This window comes from Stegostoma tigrinum, chromosome 23, assembly GCF_030684315.1.
Source record: "Stegostoma tigrinum isolate sSteTig4 chromosome 23, sSteTig4.hap1, whole genome shotgun sequence".
Classification (NCBI taxonomy): Eukaryota; Metazoa; Chordata; class Chondrichthyes; order Orectolobiformes; family Stegostomatidae; genus Stegostoma; species Stegostoma tigrinum.
Window position 1 is genome coordinate 47,410,646 of NC_081376.1, and position 27,979 is coordinate 47,438,624.

The following is a 27,979-nucleotide window of genomic DNA, read 5'->3' on the forward strand; positions in this document are numbered from 1 at the left end:
GTAGATTAGGTGAGTTATAGGGGGATGTGTCTGGTTGGGATGCTCTGCGGTTCGGTGTGGACTTGTTGGGTGAAGGGCCTATTTCCCCACTGTAGGGATTCTATGAAAGTGGAGTCACAGGTAGATAGGATAGTGAAGAAGGTGTTTGGTATGCTTGCTTTATTGATCAGTGTCCATTGAGTATAGAAGTTGGGAGGTCATGCTGCTGCAGTACAGGACATTGCTTAGGCCACTTTTGGAATACTGTGTGCAGCTCTGGTCTCCCTACTATAGGTTTGATGTTGTGAAACTCGAAAGGGTTCAGAAAGGATTTACAAGGATGGTGCCAGGGTTGGAAGGTTTGAGTTATAGGCTGGGACTGTTTTGCCTGGAGGATCGGAGGCTGGCAAGTGACCTTATAGAGGTTTATAAAATCGAGAGGCATGGATAGGATAAATAGACAAGGTCTTTTCCCCGGGTTGGGGGAGTCCAAAACTAGATGGTATAGGTTTAAGGTAAAAGGGGAAAGATATAAAAGGGACCTAAGGAGCAAGTTTATCTCGCAGATGGTGGTACATGTATGGAATGAGGTAGAGGCTGTTACAATTACAACATTTAAAAGGCATCTGGATGGGTACATGAATAGGAAGGGTTTAGAGAGATATGGGCCAAATGCTGGCAAATTGGATAGATTTATTCAGGATATCTGGTTTGGCATGTACAAATCAGGCTGAAGGGTTTGTTACCATGCCGTATATCTCTACGACTCTATAACTAACATTTTTGCAACTTGTGTACCAGAACAACCAGATGCTCCTGCACCTCATGTGCAGTTATTCTCCATTAAGTAACACTCTGCTTTTCTTTCTTCCTGCCAAAGTGAACAACTTCACATTTTGCCACAATATATCCCATCTGCCAGCATTTGTTGCCCATCCTGAGTTGCCCTTGAATCAAATGGTTTGTTCGGCCATTCCAGAGCCAATTCAATTACATTGTTTTGGAGACAGTAGGAACTGCAGATGCTGGAGAATCTGAGATAACAAGGTGTAGAGCTGGATGAATACAGCAGGCCAAGCAGCATAAGAGGAGCAGGAAAGCTGACATTTCGGGCCTAGGTCTAGCGTTCCTGCTCCTCTGATGCTGCTTGGCCTCCTGTGTTCATCCAGCTCTACACCTTGTTATCTTACATTGTTTTGGGTTTGGTTTTGCAAGTCAGGTCAGACCAGTTTGGGATGCCAGTTTTCTTTCGACAGTCATAGAGTTTTTATTGCATAGAAGTATCCTTTGGCCCATCATGTCCACATCGAACATCAATAGCTTTATATGCTAAGGCATTTCAAGTGCTGATGTAAATGCTTCGTAAACATCGAGGGTTCCTGTCTGTACCACCCTTTTAGGCAGCAAATTCCAGATACGCACAACCCTTACACCGCAATCAGATTCCACCTCTGCCCCATTCATCCTTCAGTAGTCCAAGAAAAACAACGCAGATACCCACCTGGGTGAAACCACTTTTCCTCCAAACCCTCTAAATGCCCATTTCCTAAGTTAAATCTAGATAAACTAAATGTATCTAGTCAGCATTTGGCCCACATCCCCCTGGTTATTGTCCTCTTTACTAAGCGGGGAAGGGTTTCTCCTTTTATGTACTGATGAAAGCAAGTGTCCTCATGCCTTCTTAAACAAAAACAGAAATTGCTGGAAAGAACTCAGGAGGTCTGGTTGCATCTGTGGAAAGAAAACAGAGTTAACATTTTGGATCCAGTGACCTTATTTCAGAAGAGATACTGCCAATCCTGTTGAGTTTTTGCACCAATTTCTGTTTTTGTCTCTGATTTCCAGCATCTGCAGTTCTTTGGTATTTCTGCCTTCTTAAATACCCTATTAACCTACCCTCTCACCTTCGGGGATTTGTGGACAACAACAGCAAGATCCCTTTATTCCTCCGAGCTTCTTGGTGTCCTACCGTTACCTACATGCTTAAATATCTGAAGTTGCCGCCTCTATCATCCTTTTAGCAGTGAGTTCCAGTCTCCAGAAAAAAAAGCTTCCTCAAATCCCCTCTAAACACCCTGCTCCTAACCTTAAAAATGTGACCCTGGTTGCTGTCCCAACTACTAAGGAGGGGGGTGAAATGTAGAGTTTGTAACGAGCTCAGCCAGCTGGACCTCATAAAATATGAGTTCTCTCATTGGAGCTGTTAATCTGGTTGGCATAGAAGGTTAAATGTCAGGGATATCAGGCCTGCTGAATGCCTGACTCAGTGAAAGGCAGTGCTATTATTATTTTGCAAATAAAGGGTGATTGACGATGGGACGCCAGCCTCGAGGAGTTTTCAGCGTGAGAGTTTCTCCCTATTTAAGCCCCTCATAACTCTGTAGCCCTGGCCATCTCTACTCTGAGGAAAATAACTTATAGAGTCATAGAACAAAACCAAAGTTGCTGGAAAAGCTCAGCAGGTCTCGCAGCAACTGTGATGGAGAAAACAGAGTTAATGTTTCAGATCCGGTGACCCTTCCTCAGAATCGGACCTGAAATGTTAACTCTGTTCTCTCCTTCACAGATGCTGCCAGACCTGATGAGCTTTGCTATCAACTTTGTTTTTGCTCCTGATTTACAGCATCTGCAGTTCTTTTGGTTTTTATAGTTATAGAGTTGTACAGCATGGAAACAGACCAATCCGTCTAACCTGTCAATGCCGACCAGATATCCTAAATTTATCTAGTCCCATTTGCCAGCATTTGGCCCATAAGCTCTTCCTATTCATATACCCATCCAGATGCCTTTTAAATTTAATTGTACCAGCCTCCACTTCTTCATCTGGCAGCTCATTCCATGCATGCATCACCCACTGCATGATAAAGTTTCCCCTTTGGTCCCTTTTAAATCTTTCCCCCAACCCCTCACCCTGTAGTTTATGGATTCCCCTACCCTGGGGAAAAGACCTTGACTATTGGGGGCACGGTGGCTCAGTGGTTAGCACTGCAGCCTCACAGCTCCAGGGACCCAGGTTCGATTCCAGCCTCGGGTGACTGTCTGTGTGGAGTTTGCACATTCTCCCCGTGTCTGCGTGGGTTTCCTCCGGGTGCTCCGGTTTCCTCCCACAGTCCAAAGATGTGCAGGTTAGGTGGATTGGCCATGGGAAATTGCCCGTAGTGTTCAGGGGTGTGTGGGTTATAGGGGGATGGGTCTGGGTGGGAGGCTTCATGGGGCAGTGTGGACTTGTTGGGCCGAAGGGCCTGTTTCCACACTGCAGGGAATATAATCTAATATTCACCCTGTCCATGCCCCCTCACGATTTTATAACCCTCTATAAGGTCAGCCCCTCAGCCTCCGAGGAAAACGTCCCCAGCCTCATTCTTCCATCTCTCCAGGACAGAAGCAGCAATTGTCGAAGACACAGCGACCATTCCTCGAATGTGACCCCCTCGCTGTACGAGGCCAGCCGTTTCCATCGTTACCGAAATGAGCGCAACGATTGGTCGCGGGAGGCACACGTGACGTGTGTTTATATCACGTGGGAGGGCGCCGCCCGCCGCCTGGCTTCTCGGGAGTTGTAGTTTCGACGCAAAGCCGGATCGGGCCACCAACCGGTAGCTGTCTATTCTTTACTCTCTCTCTCCCCGTATATCAAGGACAGATCGCCGGCTGGGATTTCCCCGTTTCCGGGTTCTGGAGGAGGGCCCCGAAAAAGGCGGAAACCGCTTCTCGATCATTTTGTGTTTGTTAAACTTCGGAGACGGGCGGAACGTTTGTGCGGGCTGCAGGCGGAAGGGACGCGGCGACGGCTTCCGGGTGCACGGCGGCGGGCGGAAGGGACGGGGTGGCGGTTTCCGGGTGCATGGCGGCGAGGAGAAGGTGAGGATGTTTGTCTTACAAACGGGGTTTGTGTTGCTGGGGGAAAGAAGAGGAAAGTTCCTTGGGCGGAGAGTGAGTGTTATGGACACCTGACCGCCGGCTGGGCAGCGGAAGGCTTGCAGCGGTTCCACTGAACGCCGGGCGCTCTTTTAAAAGTGAAAGTGGAATCCGCAGCTGCCTGTTTTATTTTCGGTTTGTGTTGGCGGGCGTTCAGCCGCTCGTGGCGGTAATGTCGGCCCCGGGCGGAGAGGCTGCAGTGACCCTGGAGCCGACACTGAGGCTGGCCTGGGCCTGGGGAGAAGGTCAGATGAACACTCAGATAACTTCGCCCTTAATCTCCCTGCGAGAAAGCCCTTCCAGTTCCGAAGAAGAAGTTATTTATTCGAAATAACTCCCATTTCCGCCCACCCACATGTTGGCGGACCTGCTGAGTTTCCCCAGCACTTGTACTTAATTCAGATTTGCAGCTTGAGAATGGAGAATACATTGGCAGATGGTAGAGGATAATTCACTGAACAACTTTGTTTAAATTGAAACCAGGTGGGTTGATGACTGGTCAAGACATTGTCCTGAGGAACGAATCAGAATATTGCTTTAATTGTTCAGTTGAAGCATGTTCACGTGTCTATGTATTTTGTCATTGTATTAATCGCTGAAGATTCCAGCACATTGCAAGCCTGATGGTTCTAAATTGCTTGTGAGCATAAATTTTGTGTAATCTGGATTACTTAACAAATGTTGACCAATTTGTGGCATTGCATAGAGTAATTTGAGTTTTGATTTATTGTCACATGTACTGAAATACATTGAAAAGCTTTGCTCACACACAGTTGAGTTTTTTGTTGGCACTGGCAGGCTGGGTGTGACTAATGAGATAACAAAGTGTGGAGCTGGATGAACACAGCAGGCCAAACAGCATCTTAGGAGCACAAAAGCTTTTGTGCTCCTAAGATGCTGCTTGGCCTGCTGTGTTCATCCAGCTCCACACTTTGTTACCTCGGATTCTCCAGCATCTGCACTTCCCATTATGAGTGTGACTAATACCCATTCTTTGGGTTATATAAGCATACCTACGTTGCTTCGCAATAGTGAGCCCTGGTACAGTGTGTGGGCTGCGAGCCTCAACAGCACGGGAAACGGCTCTCTAGCATTGTATAGAGAGACTTGTTCAGGGGAGGCAGTCCTGGAACTTACCTCGGAGCAGCAGAGTATGGAGCTGTCTGCGGCTTGGTGTAGAATGGGGAATTCTGTTGGACTGGGGTCTCGTGTTGGTGGCCAGAGCGCATTTGGAGGCTCTGTGCTGAGCTGTTACACTATTGTATTTTTGAAATTTCCTACTTTACTGTAAAGTCAATCCTTTAACAAAGTCCTATTTTTAACTTATTTTCCAACTTTCTAAGTAATGCAACTACTTTTATTCCCCTCCTGTATCCAAGAATCTTACCTAGGTACCTGTACCTAAGATGTTGCGATAAGGCAGACATTGTAAAAGCTTTTTGCTGTACTCCTACAATAGAATACATATGATAAAGGGATATTATATTATGTTGTATTGAAATTCATATGCAACATTACTTGTTTGGGTTATGGACAGCTGTCTTTTGGTTTCATCGCAGCATCCTGTTAGTGGTAAACACCACTTGTGTTGTTAGCATATAGCTGCAGTATAAAATGGCAACTCTACCTGTTCAAAGTTGAACAGTGTTGCTCAGTGTAATTTTGTCTTAAGTTTAAATATTTTCCATTAAACATATAATCAAGATTAATTTTGTAATTCTATGTTGGAATGTAAATTATATTATCTTATAATATTTTTCTTAATGTTTTAATAATGAGTATCTCAAAGCAAAAGACTGTGCTCAGAATTGTGAACATTATTTCAGTTCAAATAATTCCACCTTTTTATAGTAGTGAGGTATAAAAAAATTGTTGAATTTTTCATGCAAAAACTCTAATCAGAATATATATCCTTCTGCTTTGTTGCCTCATTTGTTATGATTCTAGTCGTGACCAATAGCTGTTTTTAAAAAGGAATCAAAACTTCCTGTTAATAGCTGAAGGACTAACTCAGCAAGATTTCACAGATTTCTTTGTGACAAACTGACTAAATACTATTCACTAAGACTTTTTAGTTGGAGACGATTTTGGTTGAATAACCGACTTCACATGTATTGTTTTTACAATGTCCTGTAAGTAGTCATTTTATTTTTGATGCCATCCAAAGGGAGTCTTGGCTTCTAAAGAGTTGCTTTCATTCCTTTTCTTTCTCGGTCAGGTTGTTCTTAACTACAGAGCTGTCTTTTGTGGTGAGCGATTGTCCTGGAATTCTACTGCAAGCTGGTTGAATCCTCCAGTCTCCTTGAGTGCTCCTGAATATGACCTTCAATTGAGTATGAGCTGTCATTCACATTCCTGTGCTGTAAACCTGTTTTAGCCTTTTTCGCATTCCGCACCTTCCCTTCCCCTCCCAAAATAAAGTATCATCTGGAGTCAGTCACACTACCTGGCCTGTGATTTTTAGGGTAATTGTTGATTAGCTATCCTTGACCATCTGGTTGCCTTTTACCTTGGAAGTAAAGGAACAGTTTAATGCATAATTGTACAACTTGATACTCTCAACACCTTCTTGGCACTTTGGAGACTAGCACTCTAACCACTGTAAGCACAGATACTGTGACCGTTACCTCCTGAGTTTAAAGACCTAACCCCTTCCTAATAAAATCCTGTTTGCTTAATCTTCAGCATCTCCCTCTCACAGGCCTCTTGTCAAACAGCTTCCAGAACTATCGTGAGATAACACGGTGTGAAGCTGGATGAACACAGCAGGCCAAGCAGCAGCAGAGGAGCAGGAAAGTTTGACGTGTCGGGTCGAGACCCTTCTTCAGAAATGGGGGCGGGGAAGGGGATTCTGAAATAAATAGGGAGAGAGGCAGATAGATGATGCATAAGGAAGATATCTCCTTTATCCATCTTCTATCCGCCTCTGTCTGTGTCCCTATTTATTTCAGAATCCCCTTCCCGCCCCCATTTCTGAAGAAGGGTCTCGACCCGACACGTCAAACTTTCCTGCTTGGCCTGCTGTGTTCATCCAACTTCACGCTGTGTTATCTCTGATTCTCCAGCATCAGCAGTTCCCATTATCTCCCTCGGAACTATTGTGTTGTCTCCTTCATTTTACCCTGAAACATAGACACAATGCCAAAACCCAACAATATTTAAGCATCATGTTTACAATCGATGGCAGCTGTTTTTTTTTTAGGTATCATGTGGTCAATCACATTTTAGCACTATGTATGGAAAATGCATCTGCAGCACTTCTGAATAGATCTATATCAAAAAATAAAATTCGTAACAAGCCTTGCGCTCACTTAGAGCTGAATCACCTTGAAGTGTAAATTTGTGCAGCATCATCTTTTCTGAATGCTGATCTGTGAGCCTAACTGTCAGGGGTGAAATGGTAAATTTTAAAAAATGTGATTAAATGCAAAGTATGAGGCTTTTTCCCAGGATGTAGCGGTCTGTTATGAGGGGACAGCGGTTCAAGGTGCGGGAAGGGAGAGAGGTTAAAAAGAATGAGTGAGCCAAGTTTTCACACTTCTTTCGCATGAGTTTGTGGAAACAGACACGATGGCAGCATTCAAGAAATATCTGGCCAAATACATCAATAGGAAGGGAATGGAAGGATACAGATCCTGTGCATGAAGACAGTTTTAGCATGAAGAGCAAAATGTGTTGATGCAGGCCTGGAGGGCTGAAGGGCCTGTTCCTGTGCTGTTTTGTTCTTTGTTCTAATACCTTATGTTTCACTTAAGAATGTGTGCATTTTTTAAGATAACAGAGGAAACAAATAATAGAGCCCTGAGATATTTCCCATGCATTTATCCAGCCTTCATTGAAAACTTGCAAGCATGTCTCGTGTCTTTAGGTGTTAATATGGTCAAATTCTTTTTATTTCACTCTTTGCTGTCATCAACCTGAAACATAAACTGTTTCTCCACAGATGCTGCCTGACCTGGGTTTCATTTCCAGCTATTTTTATTCTGCCTTCACATTCCCAACATCTACAGCATTTTGCTGTTTGTTTTTATTTCTAAATTGACTTAATTTCTATTTTTTTTTCTAATTTCAGGCTTTTAACGAAATTGATGTGAATCTGGGGTTCTGTCTGTCTAAAACCTTGGAACTGCCTTAAATGTGAGGAGTTAAGTTCAGCTTGACCGTGTTCACAGAACAATGGTGATCCGCACACTACAACATGTCAATATCCATACTGATGTACCAGATAAGCTGACTTGTCAATAAGGACAAATTCGTCAACTGTTTGAAACGTGGAACTGTGGATTTTTTTTTTTCTCTGCCGGATTGGGGGTACTGACAGAATTGAAAACGGCAGCTCCCATTTCCTAACTGGCAACGTTGCCTGTAGTTACTCGTGTTTTTGATGGAGAAGATGGCACGAGTGACCACAGTCCTGAGTGGCTCAACCATCACAGGGCGAACTATGTTCTGCCACCTTGATGCGCCCGCCAACGCCATTAGTGTATGTAGGGATGCTGCTCAGGTGGTGGTGGCGGGGCGGAACATCTTTAAAATCTACTCCATAGAGGAGGAGCAGTTTGTGGAAAGGGCGAATCTTCGGGTTGGGCGCAAGCTGTCCCTGAATTTCAGCTGTGCTGATGTGGTATGGCATCAGATGGATGATAACTTACTGGCAACAGCGGCCACGAATGGAGCTGTAGTCACGTGGAATCTGGGCAAACCATCTCGCAACAAACAGGATCAGCTTTTCACCGAGCACAAGCGCACAGTCAATAAGGTTTGCTTTCACCCCAATGAGATTCATATGCTGCTGAGTGGTTCCCAGGATGGCTACATGAAGTGCTTTGATCTCCGGAAGAGGGAATCTGTGAGCACCTTTTCTGGTAAAAGATGAAATTATCTATGTTCCTGCAAACTCGGTGATCAGTTCATGTAGGCAACAGCATTCCTGTATTTGCAATTCATATAAAAAAATTCAGTTGCACAGTTTTTCATGTATGGTTACACATGCTTTGTAAACTTTACACTAAAACGGAAATAATTTTTACAGTGAGGCTGTCTTTTTAATGAGCTGGAGAAATATCAGCACTGATTGCTGGCAAATTTTCAGAAGTTGCACTAGTATTTACTTCCTTCATGGCATGTCTGCCTGAAACAAAGTTGAAGGGATGCCAAAATATGTGCTGTTCCCTGACTGTCTGATGAAGGACTAACGCTAAAACCTCTGTTTCCTCCGTTTGAGGCAGACACCATACTGTGTGTGGGGGGAATGGTGCATTTGATACAATTTAGAAACAGTTATCTCGGACTAGTTTGCTTAAAATTGTCCCATTTAAGTTGTTATAAGATGCTTGAAGGAGGTGATTTCAGAAGCAACTTTTTTTTTTCCTCCCCACTGTTCTATCCAGAAGTCATTTCATACATTGAATACTGTTATTGGACACAGCCCCTTTGTTATCAGTCTGTTTTGCCTCTTTATTAGTTTGGATTTATGTTCTCTTACTAAACTGTTTCATTTGAAATGCTAACATATTTTAATTTTATTGTTGGAAGTTGTAACTCCTGTTGCGAAGACTGTTGGAGGAAGTGGACCCTCAAGCACTGGTTAGCTGCTTGTGAATTAGATGTTTGTGCGCACACATATACACTCACCTGAACACACACACAGAGTCCTCCAACAATGAATCATAATGCACTCTAATCATTAAATGAATACTTTCCATATGTCTCACCAGCTATCCTCTTGCACCTGACTAGGACTTCCACTTAACCGTGAACTGTAACCTTAGAGCAAAATGAACCATTCAAAGTAATGCAATAGAAGCTAATTAAATTGTGTAGATGAGACAATTAATCTCATTGACTTAAGATTTATGTATTCCAATAAGTCCTGCCAGTATTAACTGCCGTAACTATTGAACCTATTTTGGTAATCTTGCAAGTGGAACTTTATCTTCTGTAGGTCAGTCAGAAAGTGTCCGGGATGTCCAGTTCAGTATAAAAGACTATTTCACATTTGCTGCTTCATTTGAAAATGGTAATGTTCAGCTCTGGGACATAAGACGGCCAGATAGATATGAGCGCATGTTTACAGCACATAATGGACCTGTCTTCTGCTGTGACTGGCACCCAGATGATAGGTGAGTAAAATGAGGCTCTTGCAACCTTCAGCAATTTCATAAGAGTCTTGATAAGACTTTTTTCCTTTTTGTTTCCCTTTGCCAAACAACTGAGGTACGTTTAAGATCTTAAGTCAGCTTCAGTATAACTTAGCTCAATCAACATGGCAGACAGGCATCAGTGCATGATAAGTACATACATACCAGCGGGAGCATTGTGTCAAATATTTGATGAGGGTCACAAGACTCAGCATTAACTCCGTTTCTATCTCTACAGATGCTGCTAGACTTGCTGAGTTTCTCCGGTACTGCATGTTAAATTACAAGCCTGAAAACTCAAGGCTATCGCGCTACCTGTTTGTAAAGCCTCGGGGAAGTTTAACCTGTATTGTTTTTGCATCAGACAAAAACTAAAATTATACCAATTGTTAAAAGTTTGCAAAAACTATGCAACATAGTGATAAATTTTGTTTTTGAAAATTGCCAGCTAATTGTAGAATATGTAATCTGGAGCCCTGATTTAGTAAGTTAAACATCAAATTTCAAATAAATGCGTAAAACTATAAGTAGGTTTTTTTTTGGGATTGACCTGAATAGCACCTATTGTTTGAAATTATTTTCTGCTATTTATTTAGCATCATTTTTATTTACTTAGCATGAGCAGGGTGAAATTATTTTCTGCTATTTAGCGGTTGGTTTTTCTCCCCATCCAAGCAGTGATCTTGGCTGAGCTATTGGCCAGGCAGCTTACTAAGGGTTTTGACAAAGCTACTGCAGGCACATTGCAGCAATATGATGGTGGTGGCAGCGGGGTGGTGTTTCATGCCTTCATGCTCACTTGCCGTCAGTGGGAAGTTGTCCAACCTGCATTCGTTACCTGCGTATTATGCAGTTGAGATTAAGTACTTGCCATATAGGGAATCACAGGTGACAGCCAGCAAGACAACCACATAGCCAGCTTCTGCTGGCATAATCTGTTCGAATTTAAATGGAAAGTAAGGAGGGGCTGTGTCAATAAAGTGATGGTGGTGGGGGACAACGGGGCAGGACACTTGCACTCGTGCTACCTCATTGACTCTCGCAGCAATTTGTGGCTTTTCATAAACTGGGAAGCCCAGGAAAGCTTGAAGGTGGTGTGACAGATGGAGTAACTGAAATGTGGGAGACGTTGCTGAAACATTTGTGACTGTGCCCTGCTAGGTGGCAGCATATTGGATCTTCCACAATGTGTGCCAGCCTGTTACACAGTTCTCCTAAAGACAAACGTGCAGAATTGAGGATCCTGGACTATCAAACCAGTGCCACCCTGTATGAGCCAAATTGGATGTTACCACAGAATTTTAATGCTTAATGAGCAGCACCACTCAAGCTCTGTGGAATATGTTATTTGTAAGCAAGGCTTGGGTGATAGTGCAAGCTACTTTGAATGGGCATTTTATATTGTTTTTGCATCTAATTTAACTCTAGACCACAATGCAGTTATTAACATCCTTGTAAAATTTAGATGTGGGTATTTATGTTGATCTCTCTATTTTTAAAAAAGGGAGACCACCATATCATTGCCCCTATATCTCCTCTGATGTGGAGTACCTTTTAATAGTCTCTTGTGTATGTAGAAATAATAGAATAGACCCAGGAGGCCAGTCTGCTCCATCTCACTAGTGCTGAGTCTCTGGTCTTCAGCTGGAGTTACAATCCTACATCCTAATTCCTTCTCTTTTCGTCATACACATTTTAGGTTTTAGAAAACAAAACAAAACTCTATCTAAATCTATTTTTAAATAATTGTTGCTGCGTTATGGTAGGGTATTCCATGTTGTAACCTGTACGTGAATATGTAATTGAACATAACCCAAATTTATATCCCTTGTACCTGTTTATTTTCAAGCAGTGGAAATGATTTTCACCAACTACCCTCTCGAGGCTTATGTTTTTGAGTACTCTTGATTCACTTATGAACAAAATAGGAACAGAAATAGGCCACTTGCCCCCTTGACCTTGCTCGTCCATTCAATAAGATAATGGCTGACTGATTTGAATTTCATATTCCCGTCTGCCTGTATCTGCCTTAATATTTAATGACCCCGCTTCTGTTACCCTCTAAGGCAGTCTAGGAGAAAACAGTTCTCATCTCTCTGGCCTAAAAAGAAAATCCATAATTTTAAGTGTGTCCTCTCTAGTTCTAGACTTCTCCACAAGAGGAAGCATCTTTTCTACATCCACCTTGCTCTACTGTTCATCTTGAGTGTTCAGAATTGCACTCGCTGCTCCAGACGCGATACCCTCAATCTGTTTTTGAGTTAGGTATTAACTTAGCAACGTGTTTGTGAAAATCTAGATCCTGTTTAGCTTTTCCCACGGCCCTCTTCTGTCTTTGTCTTACCCTGTTTGAGCAACATTCTGCTGTTCTGTTCCTTTGCCTAAAATACTCTCTTTTACATGTGCCAATGATCTACAATGCTCTTGCTGAACTACTGTGGTCTAAACGTTCTACTTTTATTTTTGTAGAAAAGATTTCTTCATTCGTTGGATAAGTAATATATAAATCTTAATGGTCTACAAGAGTAAATAATAAGTTCAATACAATGATTGTTTTTGTTCCTTTTCAGAGGATGGTTGGCAACTGGAGGGCGAGATAAAATGGTGAAAGTATGGGACATTTCAACAACTAGGACCAAAGAGATCTATTGTGTCCAGACTATTGCCTCAGTCGCACGTGTGAAATGGCGACCGGAAATGAAGTACCATTTGGCCACTTGCTCCATGATGGTAGATCACAACATTTATGTCTGGGATATCCGACGCCCATATATTCCATTTGGAATGTTTGAGGAGCACAAGGATGTGACCACAGGAATTGTATGGCGCCATATTCATGATCCTTATTACCTCCTTTCTGGATCAAAAGACAGCACTCTGTATCAGCACATGTTTAAAGATGCCAGCCGACCTGTTGATCGTGCCAATCCTGAAGGGCTGTGCTATGGGCTGTTTGGCGACTTGGCTTTTGCTGGAAAAGATAGCATGTTTACCAGTGACTCCAATCGGAAAACCTATGGAGGCGAGAGACGCTATCCTATCTTTTTCTTCAAGAAGCCGGATTTATCAGAGCAATTTGCAAATGTGTCCAGTGCTCTGAATGTGTTTGAAATGGAAGGGGGCAGTAACACCATGGACTGGTTTGTCAACATGGCCCAGCAGTACATTCTGACTGGTCGGTCACTGGCTGAGCTCTGTGATCATAATGCTAAAATCGCTAAAGAATTATTTCGTTACCAGGTACAGTACTGAGATTCCCTGGGTCAAGAATGGAATATTTATATGTTAAGTATAAGAGGTACACACACTCCACCACCCACTGATTTAAAAACAAAGGAATTACATTTCCAGTTTGCCCTTCTATTGTCATGACTGCAGCAAAAATCCAGCAGTGCATGTGCCATTGAGGTGGGGTGGAGGGGAAATGTCTGCTGTGTTTACTGCTTTCTTAACTGGTCCGTTATTCATTATCCCTGAAGAATAACCCCTATGGGTCATTTAGCAGGGAGCTGTTAGCAGACTTGAACTTGCTCTTCAAAAAATAATCCTCTTTAAGGACAGACAGAAAACCTTTTTGTCCATTTAATGAGCACAATTGATGGTGCACACACTTGGTTATTTACTGGTAAGAATGTGCCTGCCTGGGGGTCTTGACTAAGGAATGCCATGCTATATGACGGTTGAATGGTAAATATAACTTGTCTCTTCCCCCAAGTAGTACTTTGAGAACTAATGAATAACAAGGCTTTGAATGAACTGTAGTCAGTCCCCAGGTATGATTTATACAAATGATTTATATTAAGACTGCTCAAGATGTATTCTATTTGTGCTTCAGTTATGATCCTTGTACTGGATGAGTCAGATTCCAGACTGAAATTGAGGTTAATGCATTTGGTTTTCTGTATTGAGTGAGGGAGGTGAGGCCATGTTGCCGTTGTGAAGGACATTGGTTAGGCTACTTCTGGCTGAGTAGTCTGGGGCTTACTCTAGTGTGTTGGAGGCTGAGGGGTGATGTCATAAGAGTTGATAAAATCATGAGGAGCTTGGATAGGGTCAATAGTCAAGGTCTTTTCTCCAGGGTGAGGGAATCCAAAACTAGAGGGTACAGGTTTAAGGTGAGAGTGGAAAGATTTAGAAGGGAGCTGAGGGACAACTTTTTTTTAAGCAGTGTGGTGTGCATATGGAATGAGCTGCCAGAGGAGGTGGTGGAAACTGGCACAGTTACAACACTTAAAAGACACCTGGATGGCTAAAGGAATAGGAAGGGTTTAGATGGATATGGGCCAAATGCTGGCAAATGAGACTAAATTAATTTAGGATATCTGGTTGGCATGTACAAGTTGGACTGCAGGATCTGTTTTTGTGCTGTACAACTTGGTTTAGCAGGTGGTTTTTCACTGAAGCATAAGCATGCAATTCTGCAGATGCGGTTTAAATGTCTGCTTTACTGTCAGTTATGTGAAATTACTGATGAAACAGGATAAACCTATTTACAAAGAAGATAGAGATAATAAGGTGTAGAGCTGGATGAGCACAGCAGGCCAAGCAGCATCATAGGAGCAGGAAAGCTGATGTTTCGGGCCTAGACCCTTCTTCAGATTTGGGTCTAGGCCCGAAATGTCAGCCTTCCTGCTCCTCTGATGCTGCTTGGCCTGCTGTGTTCATCTAGCCCTGCACCTTGTTATCTCAGTTTCTGTATTTGTAGGGTTACAGTTAGTAGGCCTTGACCTGATAATCTGTTTTTCAATTTTTGGTCATGAGTTTATCGCCTCTTCCTTGAGTATTAATACAGCTAAACCTTGGGGCCCATCTGTAGCACAGCGGTACACTCCCTACGAGTAGGCCTGGGTTCAAGTCTCCCCTGCTCTACAGGTACGTAACAACATCTCTTAGAAAGGTTGATTAGAAAAATAGATTAATTTAAAAAAAATACAAGCGAGTCTAGACTTTCTTGGTTTCCTTCAGGATTCTAACCAAGCACTTACGGTCTGGAACTCTCAAACTAAACTCCTCACACTGCGGTAACCTATTTCTTAACAAGTCTAAACTATTTCCTTTCTTTAGGGGAAGGTATTTTGCACATCTAACTTCCTCCAGGGCCAGTGCAAACTGAAACCCAAAACCTTTCCAAGCTGTCGGTGTTTCCCCCTGTGCAAAAGTCCTTTTAACTGAAACAAACAAATGCTGTCTTCGATGTTTACTTTGGTTTAAAAAATTGTCATACAAACAAATTGCCATTAGTCCTTGAGGAAATCTCTCTAGTATTTTTAATAGAAACTGTGCTGCAGAAGTACTTGCCATTTAATCATTAGTAAACTCCCTGCCTCTCAAAGACCAAAAGCCATGTGGCACTAGTTCTGAAACAAAATTCTAAAATACATCATAATAAAACATATAAATTTCACACATTGCATCGTATCACACGTTAGTTTACAATAATAAACATTGGACCCCAATACTTAAAATTTGCACTCTGTTGATATATATGGTGGTTAAGGTGCTGGTAACATTGTGGCTGTCCCCACACACCCCCATTTGATGCAGTCTTAATTGCATTTTACAGTGACTATTACAAGCACTGGTTAGAATAATATAGTTGACACTAAGAACTCTGAATTGTGGGTGGATCAAATGTGTGCTCTTTTAATTGTATGACTGTGGATTATTCTGATGGATTAAAGCACAGGTGTGTATGAAATTTGCTCCTTTGTGTCTAGGTGGCTCAGACATGGACAATGCTGAGGATAGTCTACTCCAACCCAGGTGCTATTTCATCAGTCAACTTGAATCAAAGTCTTGGCAAGAGCGGGGGCTTGCCTCTTATGAATAGGTAAGGAACAAAAGGGCAATTTTAATCTAAAAATGTGTTTCAGATGCAGAATACTAGGGTAAGACTACATTTTGTGGCTTATAATTAAGATGGCTTAAATTATTTCTGTCTTGGCCTTATCTTTTTGATTTATGCTCATTTGGCATACATGCAGACTATGTGCAGATGAATTATGTTGGATTACATACTACTAGTGTTTCTTATTGGAATGTATTCCAGATTCTCTGTTCAAGGCTCCCTCCTTTGTGAATTCTTGGTGAATTTTTGAGCTATCCTTTCTTTCCATTTAATGTAATCGATTCATGTTTTATTTTTCTTCCCAGTCTTAAGGAGCTATCTGTAGCACTTAACAATGAGACGAGGTTAGAGCGGAGCAAGGCTGAAAATCGACAAGAGATTAATCACTTAGATTCCTCAAACCCTTTGATTACTGCAAATGAAGGTACAATAATATTTTTGTATATTTTGCAGGGACTCTAGCTCAACCAATTAATTCACATCTATTTGATTAATCTTTTATAAACTGCAATGGATTTATCAGTGTTAAAATTTCTGACACTTCATTGGTGTGGATTTAAAAAGTAAAATGATGCAATGTCAGTGATTGTGCTAGATAATCCGGGGATGAACTGTCCTTGGCCACCAACTCCAACCATGACACACACATTATTCCACCTGAGGCAATTTATCTCCCTTTTTTCACTCGCTCTTACTTTCCCTACCAATAAATCTTTCTATTTGTTTTTCTGTAACTGACCACTGAAGTAGTGAAAACTGTTCAGGTGAACTTATGAAGGTCTCTCCTAGGCGATGCATGAAATTTGCACTGTTTGCATCCTCCTGCTTCTTTAATTCAATTTTTAGCACTAAAGATTCAATACCTTTGTTACTTGTAACTTTGTGGTTCTGAAAGATAACAACCCAATTATAACACATCAGGCTACTTAGAGCTCTTCACTCCAGAGTAGTTTGTTTAAGTGACAATCAAATTATTGTCTGATTTTTGTTTTCAGCATTCCATTTAAAGTAAAACGTTTCAAAGTATGTAAACTCTACACATGCTAGCACATAAATTGCAGTGTAGACTTTCAGATGTTTACTCTCTTACTCCAGTAAGGCTGGATCTCCAGTCAAGCTTGAGAGAGCAAGCTGAAGGCATCGCCTCACTCCTTGTACGTTGAGGTAATGTAGCAATAATCTGCCTTCATGGTTCAGTGTTCCTCTTGTGATGTAATTCAGCAGCAAGTGTCAGACATCTAAATTGACTAAAGTTCCCCTCCAGACTCCTGACTTGGAAATATATTCGTGTTCCTTTAACGTCGCTGGGTTAGAAACAGAAGTTGCTGGAAAAGTGCAGCAGGTCTGGCAGGATCTGAGGTGGGGGAAAAAGATCCGTTAACATTTCGGATCCAGTGACGCTTCCTCTGAACACCGGATTCTGGGTTAATACTGGGTTAAAACCTTCGAACTTCCTCCTCAATTGCATTTTGGGTATATCTGCCGCAAATGGCCTGCAGCAATCCAAGAACTAGCTCATCACCTTCTCAAGGGCATAGAACATAGGAAAGTACAGCACAGTACAGGCCCTTCAGCCCATGATGTTGTGCCGTGGAATAATCCTAATCCAAACTTAAATAACCTAACCTACATTCCCCTCAATTCACTGCTGTCCATGTGCATGTCCAGCAGTCGCTTCAATGTCACTAATGACTCTGCTTCCACGACTACCACTGGTAAACTATTCCATGCGCTCACAACTCTGTGGGTGAAGAACCTCCCTCTGACGTCTCCTGTATACCTTCGTCCTAACACCTTAAGCATCTGGGGCTTGCTCAGTCAGCAACGCCTGCGTCCCATCAATGGATTTTAAAAAAGAAACGTTTTGAGAGTGAAGTTTATAATCTTTCAGCATTCAAGCTAACTTTGTTAGTTTCCTTCTATCATGTCACAGAGAATGAGGAGACCGAAGGTAGTGATGTGCCGACTGACTACCTGTTTGGCGATGTGGAAGGAGATGAAGATGACCTCTACATGGTGGACCACGAAAATGCTCCTGGTGAGCATTTATTCACATACTGGAGAGAATCTGTCATTGTCACTAAATGGATAGTGAAAACTAATGTCTAGTGTTAAGTTTCCTAACCACAAGGTAACTCCTGTAGTGTAGACTGAGATCTGATGTTAAGCAGTTGTTCTGTGCAAACAATAGTTAGGCCCTTCCAGGGGTCAAGTGATCAGATTTGACTAAAGAAAGCTAGTGGGAGCTAAGACAGTACACTGACACAGGTTTCAGTTGGTAATAGTCTGTTTGGCTCGAGTCTCCTGAGATGTCCGGTATTAGGAAAAATACCATTTCCTTATGTTTAAAATGAGTGCTGTCTACTGGTTTTATTAAAAGCTCTTCTCCAAGAAGACCTAAGCAACAGCAGCAGTGCATTAGTGACTGTTGCTAAACAGTTTTTGTCACTGACATAGGCTTTTTTTTTCTTTTGAAGCTGTGTGGAATGTTTTATACCCATGAATGCCTCTGCATACCCCCTTTCTCTCTCTCTTTCCACACCCTCTCCCAAAAATGAACTGAAGGCATTGACTCATGCAATTTGCATATCTAATATTTTTGCGTACTGTGCTGCATTAGTTATTTGCTTGCAAAGATTCTGAATATATGACTTAAAAGTTTGTGCCTGAGCTTGTATCTGGTTGGTAATGTTGGGTATGCAAGTTAAGGTATTAAGTATACAACTTGTGCTGGATGTATTAAAATTAATCTGTTGTCCACTTTATTACCAACACTTAAAGCAGGTAGGAGCTGAGCCGAGGTCTCCTGCCCTAGAGATAGGGGCTCTTGTGGCACAGTGGTAGTGTCCCTATGCTCAGAGTGACAGTAAACTGGGACCTATGTTACAAATGTTAGTGAACTGCTTCCTATAGGTCATCCATAACAATCTGGATAAGTATTTATGTACAAAACAAAAGCATGGCCCAGTCCTTTCTCTGTAGTTGTAATGCGTTAAGACATTTTTTTTAAAAAAAGGCTTAGTTTTCACGCTCCACATTCATTCCTAAAGACGACTCTTTACTGGAGGAAGTTTGTTGCCTGGTTCCAACTGATGGTGAACTAAAGTAAAACAGAGCAAATGTTTTCATTTCAGCTCTCCAACAAAGCCCTGTAGAAACTCAGCAGGTCTGGCAATACCAGTGGCCAGTCAGACAGTTGACAGTTTGAGCCCAAGACTTTTGTTGGAATGTCTTCCAGAGGTCTGCTGGACTCAGTGTCAGCTGTACTTTTCTTCCACCACAGCTGAGAGGTAGGAGGATTGTAGGAACGGGACAAATTGGCCATAATTAACCAAGGTACTTAAGAACAGTTTTTTTTTTCCTATTTCAGTGTGGCAAAAGTTTATGGTAAGCCAAAGAGCTTTAACATTAAAAGTTAACCCAAGAAAAGGGAAACAAACTTGAGGATAAATGGACATTTAACGTGCCAATCTCTTATTCACATACTGGAGAGAATCTGTCATTGTCACTAAATGGATAGAGATTGAAGCTGAGGTTATAATAATGGGGAAGCAGGAAATAAAGGAGCTGAATAAAGATTTTTGCATCAATTTTCACTAGTCAACACATCATTCCAACAATAAATCAAAGGGGGAAGAAGAAACAAATAGTATCACTAGAGGGAAAAAAAATGGATCTGGAGGTCAAAGTCACCACGGTGGCTCAGCAGTTAATACTGCTGCCCCACAGTGCCAGGGACCTGGGTTTGATTCCACCTGTGGATGACTCCCTGTGTGCGCATGGGTTTCTTCCCACAGTACAAAACATGTGCAGGTTAGGTGGATTGAGCATGGTCAATTGCCCATAGTGTCAAGGAATGTGCAGGCTAGTTGGATTAGCCACAGGAAATGCACGGTTTACAGGGATAGAATTGGGGGTGTGCTGAATGCCTGCTTCCATACTAGGGATTCTGTGATTTCCCCCTGGACCTAATAGGTTGCATCCTAGAACATTAAAGGAAATGCCTGGAGTGGATATACTGATAGTAATCTTCCAAGAATCCTAGATTTTGGAAGAGTCCCAGAGGATTGGAAAACTGCCAATGTAGCACCTTCATTCTAAAAAAGAAGACCATATTAAACAGAACTATTGGCCAGTTAGCGGAACACATGGAAATACAGAATATGTTTAATTTTGTTTTGTTTTTATATTTTGTTTTCCCTGTTAGCAGAGGAACATGAATACATTTTGCCTCAGGAAGCATTTCAACTGCGTCATGAAATTATAGATAATCCTTCAGCCCCAGACCATCTCCAAGACAAAGTGGAATCTCCACATGTCAGTGGCAATGAAGCGGAGACTGTATGTTTGACCCCAATTGAATCCTTTTCCCTCATGTCAATCTCCCAGCCCCTGTATGATGCCTATCTGCCTGCTGATTATTTTAATTCCCTTGTGAAAGACATGTTGCATTACTATGCAGAGCAGGGAGATGTGCAGATGGCTGTATCTGTTCTCATCGTACTTGGGGACCGTATACGGAAAGAAATTGATGAACAGACGCAGGTAAGCAAATGATGGAATGAAGTCTATTTTCTGATCGTGGATGTGGCTGAATTTTGACTCAAATAAATTTTAGGATTTGGGAATGGAGGTCACAACAATTATGTTACTTTTGCATTTATGATAAGGCTATTTTTCTTCATAATTGACTAAGAAATTTCTCGAGTGGGAGCCCTAACCTGTACATACACCATTTTTACCCTGCATTCTCACCTAGTACTTATGACAGGCTCCCTTTCCTGTGATGCTTTCAAGTTACAAGCTTCAATTTTTGCAGAACTCTTAGGGTTTTACAAGGATGGTGCCAAGATTGGAGAGTTTGAGCATTTGGGAGAGGCTGAATAGACTGGGACCTTTTTGTGTCCCTGGAGTGTCAGAGGGTGAGAGGTGACCTTATGTAGGTTCATAAAATCATGTGTGGTATGGATAGGGTGAATATAAAGGTCTTTTTCCCCCCTAGGGTAGGGGAGTCCAAAACTAGAGGGCATAGCTTTAAGGTGGGAGGGGAACTGAATGGCAACTTTTTCCACACAGGGTGGTTAGTGAATGGCATGAGCTGCTAGAGGAAATGGTGGTGATGTGTAGTTATTGTGTTCTAAAGGCATCTGGATGGATGTATGAATAGGAATGTTTTAGAGGGATATGGGCTCGATATTTAAGGAGATTTAACCTTTATCCTTTGTTGCCAGGAACACTGGTACACATCATATATCGACCTGCTGCAGCGCTTCAAACTGTGGAATGTCTCAAATGAGGTGATCAAATTGAGCACATGCAGCTCCATCAACTGTTTAAACCAGGCATCAACCAGCCTTCACATCAACTGCAGCAACTGTAAACGACCAATGAGCAGCAAAGGCTGGATCTGTGATAGGTGGGCTACATCTGTCAGTCATAACTAGGAGTGTACAGTGTCTACCAACTATATATCTAGAAGCCTAATGGTTAAATTCTACTGCAGGGCTAAGGCTGAACACTTGAATTTATTAGTCAGAATAATAGAATAATTTTTTGACAAACTCACTTGTTACCACAATGAGAGATCATACAGCTGTGTTCTTCAGCTTCACTATTTGCTGCAGTTTGGGTTTTCTGCACGCCTTTCTACTACATTGAACTTTTTTAGCCAAGATTTCTCAGAAATATGCAAAGTGAGGAATACAATTTTATTTGGCAATTCTAAATAGTAGAGTGCTGGCAGTAGACTGTGTTGAGAGTGATTACCCTAATATATCAAGAAGTACCTACATAAAAACCAGTTATCCATAAATGGAAATTGTAATAGAATAATCAGCTGGGTCTGTAAAATAATTAAGCAACATAGATCCTTGAGCAGGTGGTAGAGTTGTATTGTCTTGTAACTTCCTGTATCATTTACTCTCTAACTTGCTATTGCATATTTTGTATTTTAGATGCCGCCAGTGTGCTAGCATGTGTGCTGTGTGTCACCAAGTTGTTAAAGGGCTGTTTGTTTGGTGCCAAGGATGTAGCCATGGTGGGCACTTACAACACATCATGAACTGGTTAAGGACTAGTTCGCATTGCCCTGCTGGATGTGGCCACCTCTGTGAATATACCTGAAAATCTCAACATGGCATCCAGTGAGCAGTGACTGGATTTGTAATTGTCTACTGTTTGTGGACAGTGCTGCAACTTCCCAAAATTTTAAAAACGTATGCTTCAGATACAAAAATGGGTTAAGTTTGGGTACAGTGAAAATCAACTGATCCACCATTTAAAAATTGATGTGTTAACTGAAGTAATTTAGCTGTGGAGTTTTATTTTCCTGTTACAGTTTTGCCACCTAGTTTTTTGAAGTGGTATCTGCAAGAAATACTTTTAAGGGACTATGAATGCATCTTATTGAAGCATGCATGGGTGGCTTGCTTTCCAGTCACTGATAGTACGATATGGAAATGTGTCTCAAAGCAACACAAATGCAGAAAACTGCTTTATAAAACAACAGGAATAGATCCCACATTGAATGGGTGTGATACCAATTTATCACAAGACAACAGGCAGAGCATTCTCTACTCTGATTACCACAGGCCCAGTCATCAGGAGTGCTTATCTGCACATAAGTTATAGTAAAGCTGAAGAAAAACACTCCATTTTGGTAAACTTATTTGGATAGTCAATATCATTTAAAACGTTGGAAGAATAACTCCAGAAGTGGGTCATTCAGTGCCTTTTGTATGCTGTGCATAAAATCATTCTCCCAAGTCTAAAATTACAAAATGTAAAGGTCCAAACATTTTGGGTAAGGGGAACCAGAGTAGGTTGAGAACCTAAGAATCCCCTCCAATTCAGTATGAGATTGTCAGCAGTGGATCTGATGGATATTCGAAGTTTCAATGCTGCTTGCAAGCATGAGATCACAGCATTCTTAAGTGTTGAGTTATTGGACATAGCAAAGCATGCATCAGCTAATTTTTTAAAAAAAAAATTACAGTTCCCCACTGTGGGAATCGTGAAGTAATGTCCTAGACATTGGTCAACAAGCAACTTCAATTCAGCCATATTCTACCAACGTCAATTGAGACATTTCCTATTTCCAACTCACTGCCTCATTTTTCAGGTTATATGCTGCCTACTCACCAAATGTCACGTTGTTGTTCATCTGCAGTTGTTTCATGCTAGTGCAATGTTGAAAAGAGGAAACTCATTTCTTGGCCATAATCTTGAGCAAAGAAACAGTCTAGCCTCATCTACAAAAGGTATTTCAATGGTTTTCCATTGGATTTTAAATTTTGTTGAGAATATTTAGTGGAACATTGCTGTGTCTTTGAGTTACATTCCATATGTAAAGAAAACCTCGATTCACAGCTGGATGTACAATTTTTGATAAATTGTAATAAAGACTTTAACATGAAATTAAAGTTAAAATGAACTCTCCTGCATGTTATTGGAGGTTGTAAGAGACAGAAGGTTGTCAGAAAATTAATTTAGTCATCTTGTATTATAAATGTTATATTTAAGATTAGAGTACTTTTAAAAATATAATAGTTTATTTTACAATGAATCTTGCTAGAAGTAACTATTAGTGTACTCTTGCAGAAATGCTGTAAAATAAACCTTGGTTGCAATAGTTTCTTATTTAATTCATTTTCCATCCCTGTGCATACAATTTTCCTCTAATATATATTGTAATGTATTTAATAACATAACCCTATTAAGGTTGGTGTAAATAAAGCTATCAATAATGGTTGCCTGACATGAATCCACTTCTTAATCATCTCTGCCGTCATCTCACCCACACTGAACATATCACACCAGTGTACCTTGTATCCATGAGAATGACACTCTGGACAATTAACTCACTAAAACTGCTTGACCCATTGCACTTTGAAACATTTTGCTGTGGTCAGTATGCTTCAATAGCCATTTATTATTCCTGTTCACTGGGTAAGTGAGATTAATACATTCAGAAAGTCTGATCCAGGATTTCTGTGCAGGATTAAGTACCACTTGGCATTAGTACCAGAGCATAACTGTTCATCTCACATAACTCCAGAGATGTGATGGGTTGGGGGGGGAGGGGAAACAAAACAGATAATTTAGTAATAATGTAAAGATTGCAGCTGCACAACAATTGCACTCGTTAAATTAGGAATCCATTTAGTTCCTAAATACAAAACTATTGTATGCTTTTTCCAGTAGTACATTTCATGTACTAAGAACCATTTTCAATTATCTGAAGAGATGGTGTCTTCTTATAGTAATTCCTTTATATGTATGGCTTCAATTGGGTTATAGTTACGTTATTGGGTTAGTAATCCAGAACACTGGTCTACATAAGGCATAAATTGAAATCTTATCACTGTCACCAGACAATTTAAAAATACAATTAATTACTGTATAAGGTGTGGGAATCTGGTGGTAGTATGGTTATGGCACCATAAAGTGTGTTTGCTTTAATGCAAGGAGTATCAGGAATAAAAGTGATGAACTTAAGAGCGTGGATCAGTACCTGGTGCTATGATGTTGTGGCCATAACAGAGACATGGGTTTCTGATGGGCAGGAATGGTTGCTGGATGTTCCAGGGTTTAGAACATTTAAAAACAATAGGGAGGGGGGAAAAAGAGGAGGGGGTGTAGCACTACTCATCAGAGAGGGTATCACAGCTACAGAAGCTTCCATTGTCGAGGAAGATCTGCCTACCGAGTCAGTATGGGTGGAAATTTGGAACAGCAAGGGAGCAGTCACCTCGTTAGGGGTTTACTACAGGCCCCCCAATAGCAGCAGGGAGATTGAAGAAAGCATAGGTCGGCAGATTTTGGAAAAGTGTGGACGCAGTAGGGTTGTTGTAATGGGTGACTTTAACTTTCCTAATATTGATTGGAACCTCCTTCGAGCAGAAGATTTGAATGGAGCTGTTTTTGTAAGGTGTGTTCAGGAGGGTTTCCTAACGCAGTACGTTGACAGGCCGACGAGGGGAGAGGCCATTCTAGACTTGGTGCTCGGAAACGAGCCGGGGCAGGTATCAGATCTTGTGGTGGGACAGCATTTTGGTGATAGTGACCATAACTGCCTCACATTCTACATAGCTATGGAGAAGGAGAGGATTAGGCAAAATGGGAGGATATTTAATTGGGGAAGAGGAAACTATGACGCGATTAGACATGAGTTAGGAAGCATGGACTGGGAGCAATTGTGCCATGGTAAGGGAACTATAGACATGTGGAGACTGTTTAAGGATCAGTTGTTGCGAGTGATGAGTAAATATGTCCCTCTGAGACAGGCAAGAAGGGGTAAGATAAAGGAACCTTGGATGATGAGAGTGGTGGAACTTCTTGTGAAAAGGAAGAAGCTAGGGTCAACTTCAGCTAGAGAGGATTACACGCAGGCAAGGAAGGAGCTCAAAAATGGACTGAGGAGAGTCAGGAGGGGGCACGAGAAAGGCTTGGCAGAAGGAATCAGGGAAAACACAAAGGCATTTTACACTTATGTGAGGAATAAGAGAATGGTCAAAGAAAGAGTAGGGCTGATCAGGGATAGCATAGGGAACTTGTGTGTGGAGCCTGAGGAGGTAGGGGAAGCCCTAAATGAGTTTTTGCTTCTGTCTTTACGAAAGAAACGAACTTTGTAGTGAATGAAACCTTTGAAGAGCAGGTGTGCATGCTGGAATGGATAGAGATAGAGGAAGCTGATGTGCTGAAAATTTTGTCAAACATTAAGATTGACAAGTCGCCAGGCCCGGACCAGATTTGTCTTCGGCTGCTTTGGGAAGCGAGAAATGCAATTGCTTCGCCACTTGCGAAGATCTTTGCATCCTCGCTCTCCACTGGAGTCGTACCGGAGGACTGGAGAGAGGCAAATGTAACTCCTCTCTTCAAGAAAGGAAATAGGGAAATCCCCGGCAATTACAGACCAGTAAGTCTCACATCTGTCGTCTGCAAGGTGTTAGAAAGGATTCTGAGGGATAGGATTTATGACCATCTGGAAGAGCATGGCTTGATCAAATGCAGTCAACACGGCTTTGTGAGGGGTAGGTCATGCCTCACAAACCTTATCGAGTTCTTTGAGGATGTGACTAGAAAAGTTGATGAGGGTCGAGCTGTGGATGTGGTGTATATGGACTTCAGTAAGGCATTTGATAAGGTTCCCCATGGTAGGCTCATTCAGAAGGTCAGGAGGAATAGGATACAGGGGAACTTAGCTGCTTGGATACAGAATTGGCTGGCCAACAGAAGACAGCGAGTGGTAGTAGAAGGAAAATATTCTGCTTGGAAGTCAGTGGTGAGTGGGGTTCCACAGGGCTCTGTCCTTGGGCCTCTACTGTTTGTAATTTTTATTAATGACTTGGATGAGGGGATTGAAGGATGGGTCAGCAAGTTTGCAGACGACACAAAGGTCGGAGGTGTCGTTGACAGTGTAGAGGGCTGTTGTAGGCTGCAGTGGGACATTGACAGGATGCAGAGATGTGCTGAGAGGTGGCAGATGGAGTTCAACCTGGATAAATGCGAGGTGATGCATTTTGGAAGGTCGAATTTGAAAGCTGAGTACAGGATTAAGGATAGGATTCTTGGCAGTGTGGAGGAACAGAGGGATCTTGGTGTGCAGATACACAGATCCCTTAAAATGGCCACCCAAGTGGACAGGGTTGTTAAGAAAGCATATAGTGTTTTGGCTTTCATTAACAGGGGGATTGAGTTTAAGAGTCGTGAGATCTTGTTGCAGCTCTATAAAACTTTGGTTAGACCGCACTTGGAATACTGTGTCCAGTTCTGGTCACCCTATTATAGGAAAGATGTGGATGCTTTGGAGAGGGTTCAGAGGAGGTTTACCAGGATGCTGCCTGGACTGGAGGGCTTATCTTATGAAGAGAGGTTGACTGAGCTCGGTCTCTTTTCATTGGAGAAAAGGAGGAGGAGAGGGGACCTAATTGAGGTATACAAGATAATGAGAGGCATAGATAGAGTTGATAGCCAGAGACTATTTCCCAGGGCAGAAAAGGCTAGCACGAGGGGTCATAGTTTTAAGCTGGTTGGAGGAAAGTATAGAGGGGATGTCAGAGGCGGGTTCTTTACGCAGAGTTGTGAGAGCATGGAATGCGTTGCCAGCAGCAGTTGTGGAAGCAAGGTCATTGGGGTCATTTAAGAGACTGCTGGACATGCATATGGTCACAGAAATTTGAAGGTGCATACATGAGGATCAATGGTCGGCACAACATTGTGGGCTGAAGGGCCTGTTCTGTGCTGTACTGTTCTATACTATTAACCTAGATGCACAGGGCCAACAGTTCCACTTTCACCACTGGAATAACTCATTCAATTAAATCTGGAACGTAATGGTCATCTCAACAGTGACATCACCGACTGTTGCTCATCTGGCCTTATAGGGAAGGAAATCTACTATCATTACCCTCTTGGTGATCAACTGTCCTCTGAAATGGCCTGGACAGCCACTCAGTTCAATGAAGAATAAAGAAAACAAGTACAGCAGTAATGCCCATTTCTGAAGGAGGGTCTAGGCCTGAAACATCAGCTTTCCTGCTCCTCTGGTGCTGCTTGGCCTGCTGTGTTCATCCAGCTCTACACCTTGTTACAACAGTAATGGTAATCCCCAGACTACAAGGTGGTCATTAAAATTCTGATTAAATACTGTTCTTTAGAAAGGAAATCTCTGTTCCAACTTCTCCCACGTGATGAAAAGTCATCAACCTGGAACATCTCCACTATGCAGCCTGAACTACTGATTCTTTCCTGTATTTTATGATTTATTTCATATTTCCAGTATCTGCAGTACTTTGCTCTTGTAATCTGTAGTCTCTGACCTGTGAAATTCTAGACCCATAGCTATGTGGTTGACTCTTATTTGCCCTTTAAATTGCACAGCAAGCAAATCGGTTGCTGCTATTTTCTGGAGAATATTCGGGATAGGTGATAAAAGGCTGGCCTTGCTAGCAACATCCACATCCTGTCAACTATCTTCCTGCCAAACTGACAGCATCTACTGAGTTGGTTGCATCCGATAGGATATGTTGCAATCTTAAAGTGAAAGTAAAAATTAGCCCCTGATAGATAGACAATCTACCTTTCTCTTTCATTT

At 41.9% G+C, this 27,979-nt stretch overlaps 1 protein-coding gene across 4 annotated transcripts; it reads left to right on the forward strand.

Annotated features, from left to right (window-relative positions):
* The first annotated feature begins 3,782 nt into the window (after positions 1-3,782).
* On the forward strand, positions 3,783-23,641 carry wdr24 (WD repeat domain 24). 4 transcript variants are annotated; one of them, XM_048552412.2, is made up of 10 exons: positions 3,783-3,840; positions 7,970-8,762; positions 9,842-10,019; positions 12,608-13,277; positions 15,755-15,867; positions 16,191-16,309; positions 17,819-17,923; positions 20,093-20,430; positions 21,117-21,301; positions 21,840-23,641. In XM_048552412.2, the coding sequence occupies exons 2-10, from the start codon at positions 8,282-8,284 to the stop codon at positions 22,006-22,008; spliced, it is 2,358 nt and encodes a 785-aa protein (XP_048408369.1). In that variant the 5' UTR covers positions 3,783-3,840; positions 7,970-8,281; the 3' UTR covers positions 22,009-23,641. The 4 variants fall into 4 exon arrangements, with proteins under 4 accessions (XP_048408369.1, XP_048408372.1, XP_048408373.1 ...); XM_048552415.2 differs by having other exon boundaries at positions 20,096-20,430; XM_048552416.2 differs by having other exon boundaries at positions 20,348-20,430.
* Positions 23,642-27,979: the final 4,338 nt, after the last annotated feature.

Bases quoted from the DNA above. Each gene is read 5' to 3' on its own strand.
- wdr24 (XM_048552412.2), top strand. From the start codon at position 8,282: ATGGAGAAGATGGCACGAGTGACCACAGTCCTGAGTGGCTCAACCATC. The intron at 8,763-9,841 runs GTAAAAGATGAA...TATCTTCTGTAG, and splicing joins ATCTGTGAGCACCTTTTCTG to GTCAGTCAGAAAGTGTCCGG. The intron at 21,302-21,839 runs GTGGGCTACATC...TTTGTATTTTAG, and splicing joins AAAGGCTGGATCTGTGATAG to ATGCCGCCAGTGTGCTAGCA.